This window comes from Dendrobates tinctorius, unplaced genomic scaffold, assembly GCF_039654945.1.
Source record: "Dendrobates tinctorius isolate UK_male_01 unplaced genomic scaffold, ASM3965494v1 ptg000301l, whole genome shotgun sequence".
NCBI lineage: Eukaryota > Metazoa > Chordata > Amphibia > Anura > Dendrobatidae > Dendrobates > Dendrobates tinctorius.
This window is the reverse complement of record NW_027361968.1, coordinates 97,433-119,888: the sequence shown is the minus strand read 5'-3', so window position 1 is coordinate 119,888 and position 22,456 is coordinate 97,433. Positions and strand designations below refer to the sequence as shown.

The 22,456-nt window shown below is 49.8% G+C and overlaps 1 protein-coding gene and 1 long non-coding RNA gene across 2 annotated transcripts; both read right to left on the bottom strand.

Moving 5' to 3' along the window:
* Positions 1–1,235: 1,235 nt before the first annotated feature.
* LOC141073431 (uncharacterized) lies at positions 1,236–17,835 on the bottom strand. Its single transcript, XR_012226961.1, has 4 exons — positions 17,781–17,835; positions 4,671–4,868; positions 4,344–4,432; positions 1,236–1,521 (listed from the first exon to the last, which is right to left on the bottom strand). It is a non-coding gene; the product is annotated as an uncharacterized lncRNA (long non-coding RNA).
* A 515-nt stretch (positions 17,836–18,350) lies between these two features.
* On the bottom strand, positions 18,351–21,660 carry LOC141073430 (uncharacterized). Its single transcript, XM_073560625.1, has one exon. It carries the CDS (start codon positions 21,230–21,232, stop codon positions 19,700–19,702), a length of 1,533 nt encoding a protein of 510 aa, XP_073416726.1. The 5' UTR covers positions 21,233–21,660; the 3' UTR covers positions 18,351–19,699.
* Between the last annotated feature and the right edge of the window lie 796 nt (positions 21,661–22,456).

Sequence of the window (22,456 nt, the reverse complement as noted above, 5' to 3'; positions counted from 1 at the left end):
CAGCTCCATCACCCTCACCAGAAGCCAGAGGTGAACCAGAAAATGCATTCACAACAGAATCCCTGAGTGGCTTCCAGGCTAGCCTGCTCCATTACCATCTGTAATCAGGACCCTGGACTGCAGTTGTCAAGTAAAGGTACAGAAATTGCACCCGCTGTGTCTTGCCTGCTTCCTACCCTTCCGGCACTGCTACATCCCCGTGCCAACCACATCTATACTGCCCTGGGACCACAGCTCCGCCTGTGGGGAGCTTCACCATCTTAGCTGCACCACATCACCAGTCCCAGCGGATCTGCATGCAGCGTCGGCCTAACATCTATCTTGCCGAACACCACAGGTGGCTTCACGAACTATTAATATACTATCTACACCAACCCGCCATTTTACATGGGCACCCAGGGCCACAGTCCGGGTCACCGCTGCTGTGACACATCCCACTGATACCGGCCCGGCACCGAGTACCCCACAGCCCTGGAAGGGCGACCCAATCACCTCTTGTGAGGGAGGCTATGCCACTGTGGCAACCGGACTCCTGGGGTGCCACATTTTCTGTACATCACATTAGGCCTCTTTCACACTTCAGCTTTTTTTCCATCAGTTGCAATCCGTCATTTTTTAACAAAAACGGATCCTGAGACTCATGCCGCTGGATCCGACCTTTTCTCATGGACTTGTATTAGCGACGGTTTGCGACAGATGGCCTCACGTTTTGTCCGTCGTTCACTGGATCCGTCGGAAATTTTATCTCCATCGGCCGGAGACGACGGACAAAGTAACGTTTTTTGTCTACGTAGAAAAGTCGGACAGCGACAGATCCAGCGCCATCCGTCGTTGGCTATAAAGGAAGTCTATGGGCTCCAGATCCGTCGCTGTCCGTCAAATGCCAGAATCCAGTGACGGATTCCGTTTTTTTAAACTGAGCATGCTCCAAATATTAATACCAGGTAGGGCAGTTGGATACAGCGAAAAAACGGATCCGTCACATCAGTTTTTCACAAACTGCGACGGATCTGTCAATCCGTCGAGACGACGGATTTTGACTGATGGAAAAAAACCTGTAGTGTGAAAGAGACCTTACATGTGTTGGTTTCTGTGTTGCAGATTGTGTTGTGCTGGTTTATGAATGTTGCTTTTTATTCTGCTGATTTATGTGCATTGTGTTTGTTGCTTTGTGCTTTATGTGCATTGTGTTACATTGTGTTTGTTGCTTTATGTGCATTGTGTTACATTTGTGACTTTGTTTTACATTTTGTCCAATTTCTGATGTCAATCATTGATCAATATATAAAGTTAGAATATTTTCTTTTGATTCTTTTTTATTCTTTGTAGAATAACTAATAACCAGATCCAGATCTTGTCCATCAGGATATGAAGTCGCTGAATCTACACTTTACCCGTCCTTTGTGTTGGGTTAAAGAGAGGAACACATTGACGCCATCTTCTCATCGTGACTTTGATCGCCTTGATCGTCGGTGTTCTTTTCCTTAATTTCAGGCTGATCTTTATGTGAATTGCTTGTGCCTGTAGAACAGAAAACATGAGTCAGGAGTGTGACGCCGATGACGAGCCTCCTCTGACAGATACTGACCCCCAGATGTAGGGAAGAGTCTGCAGGGATGTAGACGTGGTGGGTCGTGGATGTACGGCGGCCTCTATCAGGAATCTGCCTCATTATTTATACTGCAGTATAAAAGGGGACAAGTTTGGGGACTGAACCCCGGCCAGGTGCCCCCTGCTCCAGCATGATGGTCGGTGTCCATGATAGAGGGTCACAGTTATGACCTGGACGTCATCCGTAGGACAACTGTTCTTACATTGGTTGTAGGTTAATAATAATAATAATAATAATAATTTTATTTCTATAGCGCCGACATATTCCGCAGCACTTTACATTTCAGAGGGGACTTGTACAGACAATAGACATTACAGCATAACAATAATCACATACAGTAGATTATAACAAATACCAAGAGGAGTGAGGGCCCTGCTCGCAAGCTTACAGTCTATGAGGAAAGAGGAGACACGAGAGGTGGGTGGTAACAGTTGCCCTGATTGTGTGGACCAGCCATAGTGTAAGAATCAGGTGTCCATGTAATGCCGCATGAACCAGTTATAAGCCTAAGTTTGTAACTGTAATAAACGTGCAGGTGCTGGTATGTCACCACGGAACCGAGACAGATCAAAGGGTTTTATTTACAGGGATATGATACTCCTTGCAGGGAGAAAGCAGTGAGGGTTAAACTGGTTTTAAAGCAGAATATCAAACAGTCAAAAAGAATAACAGTAGAAACGGGTGTTCTTGGAACTTATCAGTCTGCTGAGTACTTGCTTGTAGGGTCGTCTTCTCCCACGTCGGCGCCGTCAGCAGCGGCACTTGTCGTCTCTCTTGTCGCTGTAGGCTCTACAGTCTCTAAGGACCCACAACAGGGGTCTCGGGGGTTAATGTAGAAAGGCAGGGGGAACACAAGGCATTCCGGGTCCCCCTGCTCTGAGTCTATGCTTCAAAACTAGCAGTCGCTCTGGAGGTATGGTGCTCTGTGTCTCTATAAGCCTCTCAACAGGAGTCAGGGGCTCTGCACCAAGACCCCATGTACTGGGGCTATGCACGGGGGTCACTGTCTCTGCACGGGGGTCAGCGTGCGCCTCTCCAGTCACTGCAGGCTCTGGTCTCACGTACTCACAAGATGCCATCTCTCCGCACAGTCCCCCTCGATTTGTCCTCTGAACGGGAGTTCTCTCTTCTCCCCTGCGTGCAGCTGTGACCTGCCCTGTCCCCTGCACATGCTACTCTGAGCTTCCCGCGCTCTCAGGCTGCCCTCCTTCCTGTTCCTCTCTCCTCCCAGCAGTCACATGACCCAGCACGTCCAGGGCAGAAAGTCTTACCCCTAGCAAGCTTGCTGTCTGGCCAAGTGGTTCCAGATCCGGAGCGGAGAAGGTAACCCCCTCTGAGTCTTCTTGTGCTTCACCCCCTGACATAACAGCAGAGACACAGAGGGCTATAAAATGCATAAAGCATGTGAGAACATGATGCGAGGAACCTGGTTATGGCAAAAAATTTTAATGTTCAACACAGATAGTTAGGTTAATGCCTTGAGGCGGTAGGCCAGTCTGAACAAATACGTTTTTAGGGCACGCTTGAAACTGTGGGTATTGGGGATTAATCGAATTAACCTGGGTAGTGCATTCCAAAAAATTGGTGCAGCACGTGAAAAGTCTTGGAAACGGGAGTGGGAGGTTCTTATTATTGAGGATCTTAACCTCAGGTCATCAGCAGAATAGAAGGCACGAGTAGGGTGGTAGGCTGAGACAAGGGAGGAGATGTAGGGTGGTGCTGAGCCATGGAGAGCTTTGTGGGTGAGGGTAATAAGTTTATACTGAATTCTGGAGTGGATGGGTAGCCAGTGTAATGACTGGCACAAGGTAGAGGCATCGGTGTAACGATTGGTGAGGAATATGACCCTGGCTGCAGCATTCAGGACAGAGTGGAGAATTTGGTAAGAAGGAGGCCGATTAGTAGAGAATTACAATAGTCCAGATGAGAATGAATAAGAGAAACAGTAAGAGGTTTTGCAGCATCGAAAGTAAGAAAAGGTTGAATTCTAGAAATGTTTTTTAGGTGCAGATAACAAGAGCGAGCCAGTGATCGAATGTGGGGGGCAAAGGAAAGCTCGGAGTCAAGTATGACCCCAAGACAGCGGGCATGTTGCTGGGGAGTAATAGTGGAACCACACAATGAAATGGCAGTGTCGGGCATAGGTAGGTTAGCAGAGGGAGGAAACACAAGGAGTTCAGTTTTGACAGGTTCAGTTTCAGATAGAGGGAGGCATGATGTTAGAGACAGTGGTAAGACAATCACTGGTGTTTTCGAAAAAGGCAGGCACGCTGACCCTTTGAAAACAGGGGAGCATGCACTCGCACTAGGTGCAACGCGGGGAAGTCTTGTGGCATGCACAGGACCAGGAAGCAGAAGGTGGGAAGCTCACTGCACAGCTTGTCGGTGAGTATGTTGGCATCCCTGCATGGAGGAGAAAGGAGAACCATACAGGGGCGCCGGCATTCGTGTTAGTCAATACTTATGCCATAGCTTCACACTTATACATATAACTTACACCTACATTATAGCGTAACTACTATTACTATAAAGAATCCTTCCCTGGCTGATGGAGCAGTCTCCACACATACATAATACCACATGGCAATTTCTACAGTTGCAGGTCTTGTCAATTATTTTTGGGTTTCCAGGATTTCTTGCACCTTAGCATTGCTTTTGCTTTTGCAGTCGCTGCTTGGCATTGAGTGCAGTAGGTAACATGTGCAGGATATATAATGTGCAATAAACATACTTTTTTCTGGTTCTTGTGGATGTCTGACATAGAAACAAGCTTCACATGGATCTTCTGTTTTCCCTTTAAAGTTATCTCCTTCTGGTAATCTGGAAATTAGAGAAAGTGAGAGAGGAACGTCGGCCATGTATAAGATGGGACATGAACAGCGTCAAATAACGGTCAATGAGAAGAAAGAAAAGTGAGAAATATAGGATATCATCATTCCCAGGTCTGAGCTTCATGGCTAGGACTCCCCACTGCAGTTACCATCACATCACAATGGGAAAAGGAAGCCAACAACAGGGCCTCTCCATTTCTCCCCATACAGTGATGTCCTTCACTCACCTCTAAGTACAATTTCCCTGATGTCTCGTATCTTCTTCTACGTCTCCTGCAGCCGGGGGTCTTGGAGAATCCACTGCTGCTCTGTCTTTGTGAACAAGTGCAGTTCCCACTGAGGACAGCGTCCACCATCTCACTCTGATCTCACCTCATTCTCTGATGTCCGGATGTCGCCCATCACCACAATTGCTTTCTCATATCCTAGACAAGATGAACGGCAGAAAGAGAGAAAAGATGCACAGAATTATCGATCAATCTATATCTTTCACTTCCTTCTGTCCTAGTAACAACCTTTCCAGTGATCCATGTACTCTCCCATCTTCTCTTTGAATCTTTCATAAGAGGATGAAGTGGTGTAGACTATGTGTAAGGTACACCTGGGGTGGACCCGCTAGACCGTGGCAACGAACCTCCCGGGGGCGAGCTGACCAGGTGGACCACCCCCTATACAGGGAGCGTTTGGGGCAAGCCCGCGGGTAACTATTACCACGGCAGCTGGTACCCTGGAGAGTAACGACAGACAGACTACTAGAGCCGGGTTGGGGGTACAGGACTGACGGTACCGGCTTGGAGACACAGGACAGGCGGCACGGCTGGGAGACACAGGACAGGCGGGCACGGCTGGGAGACACAGGACAGGCGGGCACGGCTGGGAGACACAGGACAGGCGGGCACGGCTGGGAGACACAGGACAGGCGGGCACGGCTGGGAGACACAGGACAGGCGGGCACGGCTGGGAGACACAGGACAGGCGGGCACGGCTGGGAGACACAGGACCTAGGAAAGAGGAAAAAGGAGAGGTGAACGAGCCACGGATGGACAGGACGCGATAGCGAGCATAGAGGGCGGCCAAAATCACTAGGGAAAAGCAGTGATACTCAGGCACCGCTGGCAGGAAGAGGCGGCCAGATATAGGGGCTAGTAGGAGGACTTCCGGGTCGTGACCTAAGGAGGAGCAGGCGCGCGTCCTCAGGAGGAGGAGGAGGAGCGCGCGTGCCCAGGCACAGTATGTGCGCGCGCCCGCCGAGCAGGAGGGGCGGGAGCGCGCACCCGGCGCGGTCCGGAAGACCGGACGAAGGGGACCGCCGGACAGAGAAGAGGAGCCGGGGAGGACCGAGGACGGCGGCGCAGAGGGAAGCAGGATGCCGGAGGAAGGGTAAGCTGCGGCCGGGAGGAGGCAGAGAGAGGAGCGCGCGGCAGCCGCCGCGTGACAGTACCCCCCTCCTTACGCGCCCCCCTCCGCAGTCCGGAAAAGAATTTGGCCAAGATTCGAGGGGCCTGGATGTTCTCTTGGGGCTCCCAGGACCTCTCCTCGGGACCAAAGCCCTTCCAATCAACCAAGAAAAAGGTTCTCCCCTTTTGCTTTCTCATGGCCAAAATATCTTTAACCTCAAATACATCGTCTGCGGAGACAGGCGGAGGTGAGTGAGGGGCTTTAGAAAGGAAACGATTGAAGACGACTGGTTTTAGCAAGGACACATGAAAGGCATTAGGGATACGGAGAGAGGCAGGAAGCCGTAGTTTATAGGAGACATCGTTAATACGGGACAAGATCTCAAAAGGTCCAATATAACGGGGACCCAGTTTATGGGAAGGGACCTTGAGGCGAATAAACTTGGAGGCCAGCCAAACTTTATCACCAGGGTGATATGGCGGAGCATCCAGGCGTCTTTTGTCGGCGTGTCTCTTAACTCTGTTACGTACCAACTCGAGAGCGGCCTTGGTCTCCTGCCAGATCCTGGAGAATTCCCCGGTCAGAAGGTCAGCCGCCGGTACACCCGAGACAGGAGGGACCGGTAGAGGTACACCAGGATGTTGCCCATAGACGATAAAGAAAGGGGACTTGCCTGAAGACTCGCTGGCGTGGTTATTATAGGCGAACTCAGCCCACGGGAGAAGTTCAGCCCAGTCGTTCTGGTGGACATTGGAAAAATGCCGGAGGTAGTTCACCAAGCACTGATTTGTCCGTTCAGCCTGACCGTTGGACTGGGGGTGGTAAGATGAGGAGAAGTCGAGAGTGACATCCATTGATCTGCATAGGGCTCTCCAGAAGCGAGAGGTAAATTGGACTCCTCTGTCAGAAACAATATGTTGGGGCAGTCCATGAAGACGGAAGATGTCGTTCACGAATTCTTGAAAAACTGCGGGAGCGTTGCACAACCCGAAGGGCATGACGAGGTACTCGTAGTGTCCATCCCTGGTGTTGAAGGCGGTCTTCCATTCATCTCCGGAGCGAATACGGACGAGATTATAGGCTCCTCGGAGATCCAATTTAGAGAAGATTCGCGCACCTCGCAGCCGGTCGAACAGCTCGGGGATGAGAGGCAGAGGATATCTGTTCTTGATGGTAATCTGGTTAAGACCTCGATAGTCAATACAGGGGCGGAGAGACCCGTCCTTTTTCTTAACAAAAAAGAAGCCAGCCCCAGCGGGAGAAGAAGACTTTCGGATGAAGCCTTTGGCCAAATTCTCTTGTACATATTCAGACATGGCCTGGGACTCGAGTGGACTCAAGGGATAGATTCGCCCCCGGGGCGGAGTCGAGCCGGGAACAAGCTCGATGGGGCAATCATATTGCCGATGCGGTGGAAGAGCCTCTGCCTCTTTCTTATCAAAGACATCTGAAAAAGCCCAATAGACCGAGGGCAAATCCGCAGGACCCGAGACAGGAGACGAGCATTTGAGGGGTTGTACTGGACGAAGACATCTAGTCTGGCAAACGCAGCCCCAGCGAAGGATGTCTCCGGTCCGCCAATCTAGGACAGGTTCATGCATCCTCAACCACGGAAGGCCCAGGAGCAAGGTGTGGGATAGAGATGGCAGCACGAAGAAGGTTATTCTCTCACGGTGCAGGACCCCGATCTGTAATTCCAGCTCTTCAGTGACCAACGTTACGGTCTCGCGCAAGGGAATCCCGTCGACTGAGGCTAACTGCCGGGGAACCTCCAAGGACCTAACAGGTATCCCCAATCTCTTCACCGCCTCGAGTTGGATGAAATTACCAGCAGCCCCTGAGTCAATATAGGCTAGCTCCGAGAAACGTTTGGATCCCTGGATAAACAAAACAGGAAGGGTCAAAGGTAGAGAGGTGTCGCAGGCACCTAGGGAGGCCTCTCTTACCTGTCCTAGGCGGAGGAGTTTCCCGGCCTCACAGGGCAGGAACGTAGAAGGTGGGAGGCACTGCCACAATAGAGACAGAGACCATGAGTGAGTCTCTCCTGGCGGCGTAGCTCTGCGGGCCTGAGTCGGTCAACCTGCATGGGTTCAGGGGCTGACGCCGAGGTGGAAGGCCGGGCGCGGGGAGGACTGCGCATCGGGGGAGAGAACCGAGTGGGTCTTCTCTCCCTGACGGCCTCGCGGGAACGCAAGTCAATTCGCGTTGCCAGCGAGATGAGATCTTCCAAAGAAGTAGGTGTATCCCTGCCTGCCAACTCATCCTTGATTCGGGGCGACAAGCCACGCCAAAAAGCCCCTACTAAAGCCTCATTGTTCCATCCTAGTTCAGAAGACAACGTACGGAACTGGATGGCGTACTGTCCCACAGAGAGAGCACCCTGGCGAAGGCAGAATAAGGACTCGGTAGCGGAGACCAGACGCCCGGGCTCATCAAAGACCTTGCGGAATGTCTCCAAGAAGGTTGCGAGCTGGGAGACTATCGGGTCATCTCGCTCCCACAAAGGATTCACCCAAGCCAATGCCTCACCCTCTAAGTGGGAAATCATAAAGGCCACCTTGGCCCGGTCGGAGGGATACTGCAGGGGTGCCAGCTCGAAGTGCAACTGACACTGGTTAATGAACCCCCGACAGAGCTTGGGATCCCCACTATAGCGTGGGGGTTTAGCCAAGCGGGGCGAGGACTGGGAAGCTGCCGCAGGCACAGGGACAGCGGCCGCCGTCTGTAGAGCTAGAAGGCGGTTATCTACAGAAGCTATGTAGTTTAAAATATGGGCCTGGGTGTCGCGCTGCTGAGCAAGCTCCTGCTGTAAGCCGGAGATCTGGGAGGCAATCCCCGGATCGGAGGTTTGCAGAGATGAAAGTCTGGACTCCATCGACTTGAGGAACGACATGATCCTCGCCTGATTCTCACGAAGGAACAAAAGTTCCTTTTGGGTCGGGGTCGGGGTACCAGCGGAATCCATGGCCTGAGTATTCTGTAAGGTACACCTGGGGTGGACCCGCTAGACCGTGGCAACGAACCTCCCGGGGGCGAGCTGACCAGGTGGACCACCCCCTATACAGGGTGCGTTTGGGGCAAGCCCGCGGGTAACTATTACCACGGCAGCTGGTACCCTGGAGAGTAACGACAGACAGACTACTAGAGCCGGGTTGGGGGTACAGGACTGACGGTACCGGCTTGGAGACACAGGACAGGCGGCACGGCTGGGAGACACAGGACAGGCGGGCACGGCTGGGAGACACAGGACAGGCGGGCACGGCTGGGAGACACAGGACAGGCGGGCACGGCTGGGAGACACAGGACAGGCGGGCACGGCTGGGAGACACAGGACAGGCGGGCACGGCTGGGAGACACAGGACCTAGGAAAGAGGAAAAAGGAGAGGTGAACGAGCCACGGATGGACAGGACGCGATAGCGAGCATAGAGGGCGGCCAAAATCACTAGGGAAAAGCAGTGATACTCAGGCACCGCTGGCAGGAAGAGGCGGCCAGATATAGGGGCTAGTAGGAGGACTTCCGGGTCGTGACCTAAGGAGGAGCAGGCGCGCGTCCTCAGGAGGAGGAGGAGGAGCGCGCGTGCCCAGGCACAGTATGTGCGCGCGCCCGCCGAGCAGGAGGGGCGGGAGCGCGCACCCGGCGCGGTCCGGAAGACCGGACGAAGGGGACCGCCGGACAGAGAAGAGGAGCCGGGGAGGACCGAGGACGGCGGCGCAGAGGGAAGCAGGATGCCGGAGGAAGGGTAAGCTGCGGCCGGGAGGAGGCAGAGAGAGGAGCGCGCGGCAGCCGCCGCGTGACACTATGACTATGGCGGAGTCCTCCACCACCGATTTCCAGTCTTCGATGGCAGTTGGATTGATGAGTTGGCAGTCAGGGATGATGTTTCGCATCCAGTTCACCAGACTCTTCATATCATCGTCCTCCTCCACTGAGAACATCACCGCTCTAAGAGTGAAGCCATCATGGAGAAATTAGATCCTGTGAGCAGCGCCATCACTCTCACACTTATAAAAGGGTTGAAAGTGGTTCCCCACCCTCTAACCAAGATAAAGGACTGATGCCACCTAAACCCTAGGACTGAGATACCTACTGGTTAGGATGTGTACTATGGGTCAGCTTTGAATTACGGTAGTCACTGGTGTTGCCTTATTGGCATGCCACTGTTATACTGTGCCATTACATACTATGAGACCCACTACGTTGCGTTCTTCTGGGAATGTTTTGCTCAATGAAGGTGGCAACAAATGTTCCACAGATCTAGTAAAGCACCACTGGAGTGATATCAGTGATTGGTGGTTTATGGTCCCGTGCATCACATAGGACAAACACCTGAGGTCTAATAATGTCTAGGCAGTATGTCACTGTCCGTTAATGCAGAATCGAGACGTCTGGATCCGCTATACTGGGACAATTTACTTCTGTGTGTTTAGAATTGAAGCAGGGAATTTGTGCCTTCTTGAGCCCCTGGTCATATGTGAAACAACCTCATTTATTTATTAGTTTTTGTGTCCCCATAGATTTTGATAACCCCTCAATACAATGCCACCACCAGTCAGAGGTCCTCTCGGGATGGGAAGGTCCTTAGATGCCAATTACTTCCTAATCTAAAAATAATGGCTGCAGCCACTCCCGGCACAAGCTATCACATTAGACGTCTGTTTCTGGGGGTAACTACTCCTTCCAAATACCCCGGTGCATTAAGCAATTAATTAATATTGAGGGGGGTCAACTTTGAGGAGATAAAACAATGGCGGCCGACGCTAAGCTCCAGCAATGATAAGCTCCAGCAGGTGTCTGTCAGATACCTCCATTACTAACGCTGCAATAAAGGGTTACAAAAACTAAAATACTTCATTAAAAAATAAAACAGCTCTGGCCCGCACCGTCCTCTTTCACCATTTTATTAACCTTTTCGCACCACAGCCTGTTTTCACCTAAGTGTCCGGGCCAATTTTTACCATTCTAACCACTGTCCCTTTATAAGGTCATAACTCTGGAACACTTCAACGGATCCCAGTGATTCTGAGAATGTTTTTTTCGGGACAAATTGTGCTTCATGATTGTGGTAACACTTGTTTGCTATGACTCAGCTGTGCGCTAAGTCTAACAGGCCACCATACCTGGCAGACACGGAGGTCAACATGACAACCATCGGCTATGGAGCGCCCCGCGGGGCCTGGGGGTACTCGGTATCGGGCCCATCGACTTCAATGGGGGACGGTGTCACGGCGGCGGTGACCCGGTCCGTTGCCCAGAGGCGTCCAGTAATAAAATAGGGGAAAGTTGTGTGGTATTTATGTGGTAAAAATGAAGATAAAGTTTATAGATGGTTAAATACGTGACGCCACCTGTGGTATTCTGGTCAGAGGTGACCAGCGCTGCGGGGTTGTTCCCCTGAGACTGTTGGTGTGTCGCAGCTGAGGTGAAAATAGCTCTCCGCAGGTAGAGCAATAGTCCCAGGGCAAAGATGTTAAATTAATAGTTAAAATGGCTGTGAACGTTGGGGTGCAGAGAAATGAGAGGAGGACGCAGAGAGGTGCAGTTTCTTTACCTTTTACTGGTAATAGGTTGTAGTCCGGAGCACCACATACAGGTGATGGGATGAGTCCGGCTCGCCTGGAGGCATTCAGGGGATCCACCTCGCCAGGTGGGGGTTTAGGACCTTCCTTTCTGCGCTTTGTGTGTGGGTCTCTGCTGTATATAACTATGCTGCGACCCTCTATTCGTGATGGTCACTAACCTGTACGGCTGTCAGCGTGAGCCTATTCCACGGGTACCGTTCTCTTCACCGTCGGCCCCGGGCTCCTTATCTGCTGCCGCGCCCTCAGGTGTTCAATGTCGCACAGGAATTTACAATCCCCTGAACTTTCAGATTCGGCGGCAAGACATACAGCTCCTGTCCGCCAAGGACTGCCACGTCCCTTTTCTCCCTATTAGCGCTTCGCTCTGGGGTCTGCTATGTGCAGTATTTTAGCTTCCCCAGAGCCTCTCCGTTCCCAACTACTCTCAGATCAGCTCCCTCCTGAACTGACAGGACCTTCCAGAAAGATCTTTTTTACCTCACGTTTTAACTGCCTTGTAATTTCTCCTCACAGCTGCTCTTGTTTCCATGACAACTCCCTCAGCTCCCTCTAGCTGACTCACCAACCCCATCTGCTGGCCAGAATTTATAAGGCAGCTCCCTTTTCTCACCTGCAGCAGGAATTTGTGATTTAATCTATTACCTAGCATGGGGGTCCCTTTTCTGCCTCCAAGCATGACTTCACCTCTTAGAGGGAGGCGACGTCACTGTGACAACCGGACTCTGGGGTGTCACAGCTACCCCATGATCACATCACAGGTGGCACCGGAGAGGTAAGTGAAGGAGCTCGCTCTCTCATTATCTTCATAATGTCGCGATCACTATTGATCTCGGCATCTGGAAGATAGCAAAGGGTTGACATCATTAGGACCTGATCTGATGTCACCTGTCATTTCTATGGCTCAGCGCTTGCAGGACTATGAGGGCCTTGAGCGCTGTAAGACCGCTGTCCATAGGCAAACATCAGCACTGAATAGAGCCCTGCAAGTGCTGACGTCTGTCTACAGTGGGCGGCCGGGAAGAGTTTACCCAACAACGTCTCTTGTTGTTCCAACGTCGTCCATGAAATCTAATGCAGTCCATATAGTGATAAGAAAAAGGAAATAAATCTCTGATATTTAGTATCACATGCTTCATCGTAATGTGCTCAGCGCTGCCCTCCTCCTTATCCTCCTCCTTCTGCTCCTCCTCCTCGTCTTCCTCTTTTTCCTCCTGCTCCTCCTCGCAGACTTTGTCATGTCTTATTTCTATATTACTGGTCACCAAATATGATGTTCTCCGCTGGACCCTGTGCTCCTCAGTCCGACACCCTACATACCATATCTGGCTAATACCAACTGTAACACTTAAGAGCGATCATTGGTGACGGGAGGATGAGGCACAAAGACTGAGGAGGTTACAGCCCCGGCGGCTCTAGAGCTGACACCGGACTGGGCAGATGATGACCGAGGACTGGAAGTAACAACTAAAACATCTGCTACACCGGGAACTTCTATGGCCCCATGACCGGACGGCAGCTCTCTGTGGCTCTATCATTACCACCACCTTGTAATGTCCGCTACACGTGGATGTGACCGTATACACAGGGCTGCCACTAGGAATTTCGAGGCCCCATACTGGCAAAATTTTCGGGGCCCCTTGAAACTCCGCCCAGGCTCCACCCAGCCCCGTCTCCACCCCTCGAACCTTCCAAAGTCCCACCACTCTCTTGGAACAACTCCACTTCTGCACCATGTCCTCACAAATCACACATTAACAGTTCCCATCACCACATACATAGTCAGCAGCTTTTGTTTTAGCCAAAAGATTTTTTAATCCACCGCCACGACAAAGTAGACTCTTTTGGCCGGGCCCTACTCTACTGTAACTTACTAAACATTTGCTAAAATATCCAATACAATTTATGTATATTTTTATTCATTTTTCCATTTTTAAAATTACCAATAATGCCACATACAAGGGACAAATACCACCGGACCATGACCAGCCACCATATTACCACCACATGGTGAACTAAAATCCCATATACAAGGAACAAATACCATCACGCCATGACCAGACCACATTTTACCACCACATAGTGACCGGGGCCCCACTCCGGTCATTGGACCCTATCCAGTAAGGGCAGTAATGCCCTGATAGTGCCCCTGCTTAGGTCAGTGGGTTTGGGAAGGATACTTATATTATAAAGTTTTTGGTAATATTAGGAATTATTAAGGTATATAAAATAATTGTCCAGCTGAAAAAAGTGTATGGCCGGGGTCACACGAGTGATGATTCTCTCATGTGAGAGAATCAGCTTAATTATGCTACTGACACTCAGCTCAAACTCTCATCCAAGTGTCATCGGATTCTCTTGCATGAAATAATCGGAGCACATTGAGAAGACAGGGACCTTAATTTCTCCATCTTCTCCATTGTCTGAGGTCGTGGATTCAGACTGCACTCAGCTGACAGCTGCACGGCGTGCTGCAGATTATTTTTCCACAGACGAATTCGGTCTGTAGAAAAAATCTCAGATCTGCGATGCCCCATAGTATAACACTGTGCTGAGTGTTATGCAGTAAAACATCGCATAGCGCTCAGCCGTGTTATACGCTTGTGTGAGCGAGGACTGAGAGCCTTCATTCCCCCTGCAGATCTTCTCATCAGCCTCTCATGCTGGAGTCCGGCCTCAGTTACTGTTCTGTTAGGCTGGTTTCACATTTGCGTTAAAACAACGCTGCGCCCTGCGTCGTTAAGCCCCGCCCCGAGCCGGCTCCCTGCCCGCCCCATCCGGGATCACCGCCTACTTTCGCTTTTGCACGCATGCGATCGGCGCACCCTATCTTTAGCATAGGGTGCGCAGATCATGCGCTCCCAGTGTGAAAGTAGCGTGCTGCGCACTTTTAAATGCAGCATGTTGCCGAAAGTAGGCGGTGATCCCGGATGGGGCGGGCAGGGAGCCGGCTCGGGGCGGGGCTTAACGACGCAGGGCGCAGCGTTGGTTTAACGCAAATGTGAAACCAGCCTAATACTGTGGAATTTTTGCAGACTTTTAGGGTGTGTGCACACGTTGCGGATTCTGCTGCGGATTTTTCCACACAAATTTCACTGAATCCGCCAGTAAAATGACCTGCGTTTTACCTGAGAATTTTCTGCAGATTTTGTGCAGATTTCCACAGCGTTTTTACACTTGTGGATTCTTATAATAAAAGAGGTGTAAAAATGCTGTGGATCCGCACAAATAATTGACATGCTGCAGATTTAAAGCCGCAACATGTGCACAACAGTTTTGGTTTTAGATAGACTTTTGGGCTATGCGCACACGTAGTGAAACGTGCTGCGGATTTTTCTGTGTGGATTTGGAAAAATCCACAGGTCAAAAGACTTGCGGTTTACCTGCGGATTAGCCCTGCGGTTTCACACCTCACAATGGAGAAGGTGTGAAACCGCTGCGGATTCCGCACAAAGAGTTGACATGCTGCGGATTGTAATCCACGGAAAAATCCACAGTATGTGCACTGCGTTTTTCATTTTCCATTGAAAACAATGGTACTGTACACCGCAGCTCAGCTGCTGTTCCACAGAGCCAAAACCGCTGCGGATCCGCAGCAGAATCCGCAACCTGTGCACATGGCCTAAGGGTACAACGCAGCAGAATCTGCAATGTGTGCATATGCCCTAACTTATACTGTGTTTGTGATTATATATATATACACTCACTGGCCACTTTATTAGGTACACCTGTCCAACTGTGTGTTAAGACTTAATTTCTAATCAGCCAATCACATGGCGGCAACTCAGTGCATTTAGGCATGTAGACATGGTCATGACAATCTCCTGCAGTTCAAACCGAGCATCAGTATGGGGAAGAAAGGTGATTTGAGTGCCTTTGAACGTGGCATGATTGTTGGTGCCAGAAGGGCTGGTCTGAGAATTTCAGAAACTGCTGATCTACTGGGATTTTCACGCACAACCATCTCTAGGGTTTACAGAGAATGGTCCGAAAAAGAAAAAAAATCCAGTGAGCGGCAGTTCTGTGGCCGGAAATGCCTTGTTGATGCCAGAGGTCAGAGGAGAATGGGCAGACTGGTTCGAGCTGATAGAAAGGCAACAGTGACTCAAATTGCCACCCGTTACAACCAAGGTAGGCAGAAGAGCATCTCTGAACGCACAGTGCGTCGAACTTTGAGGCAGATGGGCTACAGCAGCAGAAGACCACACTGGGTACCACTCCTCTCAGCTAAGAACAGGAAACTGAGGCTACAATTTGCACAAGCTCATCAAAATTGGACAGTAGAAGATTGGAAAAACGTTGCCTGGTCTGATGAGTCTCGATTTCTGCTGCGACATTCGGATGGTAGGGTCAGAATTTGGCGTAAACAACATGAAAGCATGGATCCATCCTGCCTTGTATCAACGGTTCAGGCTGGTGGTGGTGGTGTCATGGTGTGGGGAATTTTTTCTGGGCACTCTTTGGGCCCCTTGGTACCAATTGAGCATCGTTGCAACGCCACAGCCTACCTGAGTATTGTTGCTGACCATGTCCATCCCTTTATGACCACAATGTACCCAACATCTGATGGCTACTTTCAGCAGGATAATGCGCCATGTCATAAAGCTCGAATCATCTCAGATTGGTTTCTTGAACATGACAATGAGTTCACTGTACTCAAATGGCCTCCTCAGTCACCAGATCTCAATCCAATAGAGCATCTTTGGGATGTGGTGGAACGGGAGATTCACATCAGGGATGTGCAGCCGACAAATCTGCGCCAACTGTGTGATGCCATCATGTCAATATGGTCCAAAATCTCTGAGGAATGCTTCCAGCACCTTGTTGAATCTCTGCCACGAAGAATTGAGGCAGTTCTGAAGGCAAAAGGGGGTCCAACCCCTTACTAGCATGGTGTACCTAATAAAGTGGCCAGTGAGTGTAGTGTGTGGTTGTGTTACATAACATCTCTGGGAGATGCTATAAATCCTGATGAGCAGTGTCCTGGCCCCCTGTCCCCTCCAGAGAAGGATAAGGCTGCTGTGCCCCCTCTGCTCCTGACAGGACACCACAGCTCCATTCTGAAGACTGAAGTTTTTTTACATAAGTTTGGAGAGTAAATGCAGGGAATCCTAAGGCTGAGTTCACACGTTGCATTTTTTTCGCGTTTCTGCGGCGGTTTTAACCGCGCGATTTTGCTGCGAAAACGCGAAAAATAAGCATCCCATGCATTCCTATGGGATTCCGCAATGCTGTGCTAATGCTGCAGTTTTTACCGCGGCGGAATCGCTTCGCGGTAAAAACCGCAGCATGCTCAATTTGCGGAATCGCGGCGATCCCGCACCCATAGGAATGCATTGTTCCGCTTGCTTCCCGCATGTGGCTGTGCACACCATGCGGAAAGTAAGCAGAACAATTGCGGATGGTACCCACGGCCTGGAGGAGAGGAGACTGTCCTCCGGGCTCTGGGTACCATATCCCTGTAAAAAATAGAATTTAAAATAAAAAATATTGTTATTCTCACCCTCCGACGTCCCGCGCAGCCTTCCCGCCTCTCTCCACGCTCCGGTCCCAGTAGTCCTTTGCGAAAATGCTCGCAATGACGTCCAATCTTGCGGGATCGTGAAGTCTCGCGGTCATTCGCGCGACGTCATCGCGAATTACCGCGAGACGTCACGATCCCGCGAGAATTGACGTCATCGTGGGCATTTTCGCAAAGGACTACTGGGACCGGATGCGCGGGACGTCGGAGGGTAAGAATAACACCGTTTTTTATTTTTTCTTTACATTCTATATTTTACTACTGATGCTGCATAGGCGGCCTCAGTAGTAAAAAGTTGGTCACACTCGTCAAACACTATGTCTGACGAGTGTGACCAACCTGTCAATCAGTTCTCCAAGCGATGCTCCAGATCGCTTGGAAAACGCTAGTATTCTGCAAGCTAAATACGCCTGCAAAATGCTAGTTTTTCCGCGGGAAAATCGCGGGAATTTAAAATGCGATTTTCCCGCGGACTGGAATTCCGGAATTCTCGCGGTAATTTCCGTGAGAATTCCGGTACGTGTGAACTTAGCCTAAGAGGGGGCTGCTGTCCTGTCAGGGGGCAGGTTGTGCTCAGCGGTCTTATGCTTCTCTGTAGGAGGTGAGGGGGCACTCAGCTCTGCTGTTATCTTGGTCTATAGCTGATACAGGCAGGGGTCAGACTCAGGACATAGCAGCGTCCTTCCTCGGTGAGCGGCTGCTGTGCTGATAGTGTGACTGACGCTGTCACTGAGCACACGGCCCACTCGCTGAGGATCCATCTGCTGCAGGGGCTGGACTACAGTAGATCCTGGCAAGACACTGGCCATACACTTAAACAACACAGGCTCAGACACTCACCGGGGGACTGAGGGCTGCACTGCTGCTCAGCGACTCGCTCCAGACTGTGTGGCGGGAGAATACTGCACTGCACTAAGCCCGCGCTCAGCCAGGATTGGTTGCCGGAAAGTCCCGCCCTCCTGTTGCTCAGCACTGGCTGCCTCTCCCAGCTGTCTGTCACAATGACTCCTGCTCCCTCCTCACACTCAGCGCTCCGGTTTATGAAAATTCTGAGCATGGGGCCCCTCCAGCTCCCGGGGCCCCTTACACCAGTAAGGCTAGTAATACCCTGATGGCGGCCCTGCGTATACATAAACCCCCTAATATACAGGAGAACGACCTGAACGTGGCCTCAGTATCTCTCATATGTGACATTCCAGCACTCACATAAACCAATTCATCCTGGACTGTACTTTGTACTGGGAGCGTTAAGGAAGTGTCCAACCTGAGAATTACCCAACAGGATAACGAGCAAGTAACTCAGAAAACTCCAATAACTTCATTATACACTTCATTTTGATACAGGAAAGATGTATATCTTTGTACCGTGTTAGCCAGTAGATAGAAAAATATTCAGAATTGAGAGTCCTCAGTGGTTGATACCTTTTAATGGCGAACTGAAAAGATGGTGACACATTGCAGCTTTCGAGACTACTCAGGTCTCTTCATCAGGCATTGACTAATACAAAATCTGAAGTCACATATTTATACACAACACAGCCTAGAAAAAATGCAATAGATAAGACAAGTGACATGAAGCAGAACTATCAATATGGGAGAGGGAGAAACATAAATATTGGACCAGTACATAGATAACGAGTCCGGATGTTTTATAGTCCTCTGATTGGGGTCTCCTAATGTGTTGTGATGCCTCCACAAGGTCTTACAAGCAAATTCCTTAATTGATGTAAAAAGACATAAATCCATGCGACACATTCATTCCAGCACTGAGAGTGTCAAAGGTCGTCATAAATTTATACTCCCAAATTCTTCTCTCTTTCTGGGACTTGAAGTTACCTTTCAATACCAGTAATTTCATATCCATGCTGCTGTGATCAGGGATACAGAAATGTTTTGCCACAGGTAGATCCATTCTTTTTTCTCTTATTGTGTGACGATGAGCATTCATCCTTGTTCTAAGCTATTGCCCGGTCTCCCCTACATACAGACCCCCAGTTGGATATTTAGTACAAATAATTAAGTACACCCCATTAGATGTAATGCAGGTGAGAGTACCTGGGATCTTGTAGTCCTGATGTGAGTTGGGGATCTTTATCTTGTCCGTGGTCATTATAAATGGACAGGTTTTACATTTTTTCTGGTTGCAAGGAAAGGTTCCTGCAGCTGTTGGAGAGGACAGGGAGCTTCTGACAATGATGCTTCTTAAATTTGGGGGCCGCCTAAAACACAGCAGTGGGGGGTCTGGAAAAATGGATTGTAATCGGGCATCTTTTTGTAGTAAAGGTTGTAATTTCCGTGCAGCTCCCCTTAGCACCTCCAGATTTGGGTTGTAGGTGACTACTAGAGGCACCTGGTTATTTTCTTCTTTAGCTTTGTAATGTAGCAGGTGATTCCTTGACATTCTGGTGGCTCTGGTAATTTGGTTTTCAATTGTTCTTGGATGGTAGCCCTGATTCAAAAAGGTCTTTTTGAGGCGACCAAGGTGTTTGTCTCTATCCATGGGGTTGGAACATATACGATTGTATCTGATGGCTTGGCTATAGATAATAGAGTCCTTTATGTGTTTTGGATGGAAACTGTCCCATTTAAGGTATGTTGGACGGTCGATTGGCCTCTGATACAGGGATGTCTCCATTTCATTGTTTTTTAGCTTAATGATGGTGTCCAAAAAGTTAATCTCAGTGCTGGAGTAGTTGAGTGTTAAATTGATGGTGGGATGAAATTGATTAAACTGTTCGTGGAACGTCTTTAGCTGTTGCTCAGACTCCGTCCAGCTTCTGCACATCTTGTGACTTTGATGATAGAGGTGTTGTTATCGGTGATTCCGTCTCAGTTTGTTGCTCTGATGGTGTATTGGGGTCTGTCTGTGGCTTCTGGCCATCTTGTGACTTTGATGATAGAGGTGTTGTTATCGGTGCTTCCGTCCCAGTTTGTTGCTCTGATGGTGTATTGGTGTCTGTCTGTGGCTTCTGCACATCTTGTGACTTTGATGATAGAGGTGTTGTTATCGGTGCTTCCGTCCCAGTTTGTTGCTCTGATGGTGTATTGGGGTCTGTCTGTGGCTTCTGCACATCTTGTGACTTTGATGATAGAGGTGTTGTTATCGGTGCTTCCGTCCCAGTTTGTTGCTCTGATGGTGTATTGGGGTCTGTCTGTGGCTTCTGCACATCTTGTGACTTTGATGATAGAGGTGTTGTTATCGGTGCTTCCGTCTCAGTTTGTTGCTCTGATGGTGTATTCGGTTCTGTCTGTGGCTTCTGCACATCTTGTGACTTTGATGATAGAGGTGTTGTTATCGGTGCTTCCGTCTCAGTTTGTTGCTCTGATGGTGTATTGGGGTCTGTCTGTGGCTTCTGGCCATCTTGTGACTTTGATGATAGAGGTGTTGTTATCGGTGCTTCCGTCTCAGTTTGTTGCTCTGATGGTGTATTGGGGTCTGTCTGTGGCTTCTGCACATCTTGTGACTTTGATGATACAGGTGATGCTATCGGTGCTTCCGTCTCAGTTTGTTGCTCTGATGGTGTATTGGGGTCTGTCTGTGGCTTCTGCACATCTTGTGACTTTGATGATAGAGGTGTTGTTATCGGTGCTTCCGTCTCAGTTTGTAGCTCTGATGGTGTATTGGTGTTTGTCTGTGGCTTCTGCACATCTTGTGACTTTGATGATAGAGGTGTTGTTATCGGTGCTTCCGTCTCAGTTTGTTGCTCTGATGGTGTATTGGGGTCTGTCTGTGGCTTCTGCACATCTTGTGACTTTGATGATACAGGTGATGCTATTGGCGCTTCCATCTCAGTTTGTTGCTCTGATGGTGCATCGGGGTCAGTCTGTGACTTCTGGCCATCTTGTGACTTTGATGATACAGGTGATGCTATTGGCGCTTCCATCTCAGTTTGTTGCTCTGATGGTGTATCGGGGTCTGTCTGTGGCTTCTGCACATCTTGTGACTTTGATGATACAGGTGATGCTATCGGTGCTTCCGTCTCAGTTTGTAGCTCTGATGGTGTGTTCGGTTCTGTCTGTGGCTTCTGCACATCTTGTGACTTTGATGATAGAGGTGTTGTTATCGGTGCTTCCGTCTCAGTTTGTTGCTCTGATGGTGTATTGGGGTCTGTCTGTGGCTTCTGCACATCTTGTGACTTTAGTGGTTGCGGTGGTCTTGTTGGCGCCTTCTTCCCAGTTTGTTTCTCTGACTGTTGAGTTTGTTCACCTTTTTCCTCATTCTTTGCATTTGGTTGTTCTTTTGGATTAGATGGTGAGCTTTTCTTTTTGCCTTTACTTGCATTGCTCCCCATTTTCCTCCCTGATCGTCTGTGAGGTCTGTGATGTTCCGCTTTCCTTTTTTAGGTCATTAATTCTGGTGGTCACTGACCTTTATGGACTTTATGTCTCTCTCGGTGGTCAGAGTGAGGACTCAGGAGTTGTCCTTTTTTGCTGTATTTGCAGCCAGATCTTCTGTGGTTGTCAGTAACGTCTTTCTTGAAGATCCTGCACTGCAGGAAATGTGAAGAAAATAAGAAATTTCCAAGTCCAATAAAACTTCTGTCCAAGGTACAAAGGGGAAGAATGCAGAGATCTTATTGCACCTGAGATACCATTAACCCTACTCTGCCTGGGCAATAATATATATCCTTCTCAGCACAATCCAGAGGCGGAGTGATAGGAGCCTAACAAATATGTCCAGATATCGGTCACCTGTTATAATCACACGAGAGGTCCAGAATGCTTCCTGCCGGTGCAGTGCCCTCTACATAGTGATGACCGCCTCCTCCTCCATAGAGGCTGGGATGAATATGATATCATGTGATACTATTGATAAAGGTGTTTTCCCAGCCCAAGCTGCACATCACACCCACCTCTGCACTTCTGCCCTCGCTAACCCCTCATGAGGGTCTGAGACCATCTGTGAAATGAACACTTTCCCCCAATGTCCGGTGTGAAGCAAAACGGAGAGAAATCCACCAGATATCAATATACGTATGAGCTGATATGAGGGACCCCTCTATGTGCGTGGGCTGTGACCCACCACATCAGATGCTGGTGAGTGCTCTTTGTTTCCTATAGACATCCCCCTCAGCTCAGCTGTAAGACCATGAGGGAGATCTGCTGTTTCTTACAGCCACTTATCTCCCAGTTAATGTCACGCACAGTGTAGAATAGAGTAAGTGCAACACGAAGGGATAAGGGGAAGGAAACCCAACACTAGGGAAGGGGGGAGTGGAGACCCCTAGGCAGATCTAACATCATCCTGTCTGGCCTAACATCCCTATATAGGTTCCTCACCTATCGCCGAGCAGGAACTTAATCCCTGCCTGACCCTGACGATAAGCCCTGCATAGAGAAGGACAGGATGAGCTCTAATCGATCCCCACTACTACTAAATGCAGATGGGATGTACAAACAAGGGGAACACTTACCTTGAGCAGACTCAGAGAGAAACACAGACGTCTTCCAAACACCACAGAGGAAGACAACCGACTGCTATAGCTCCAAGCCTCAACAGGGAACTGGAAATAGAA

What these genes read in the sequence shown, in the direction of transcription:
- LOC141073430 (XM_073560625.1), bottom strand. Translation starts at nt 21,232, where the DNA reads ATGGGGAGCAATGCAAGTAAAGGCAAAAAGAAAAGCTCACCATCTAAT.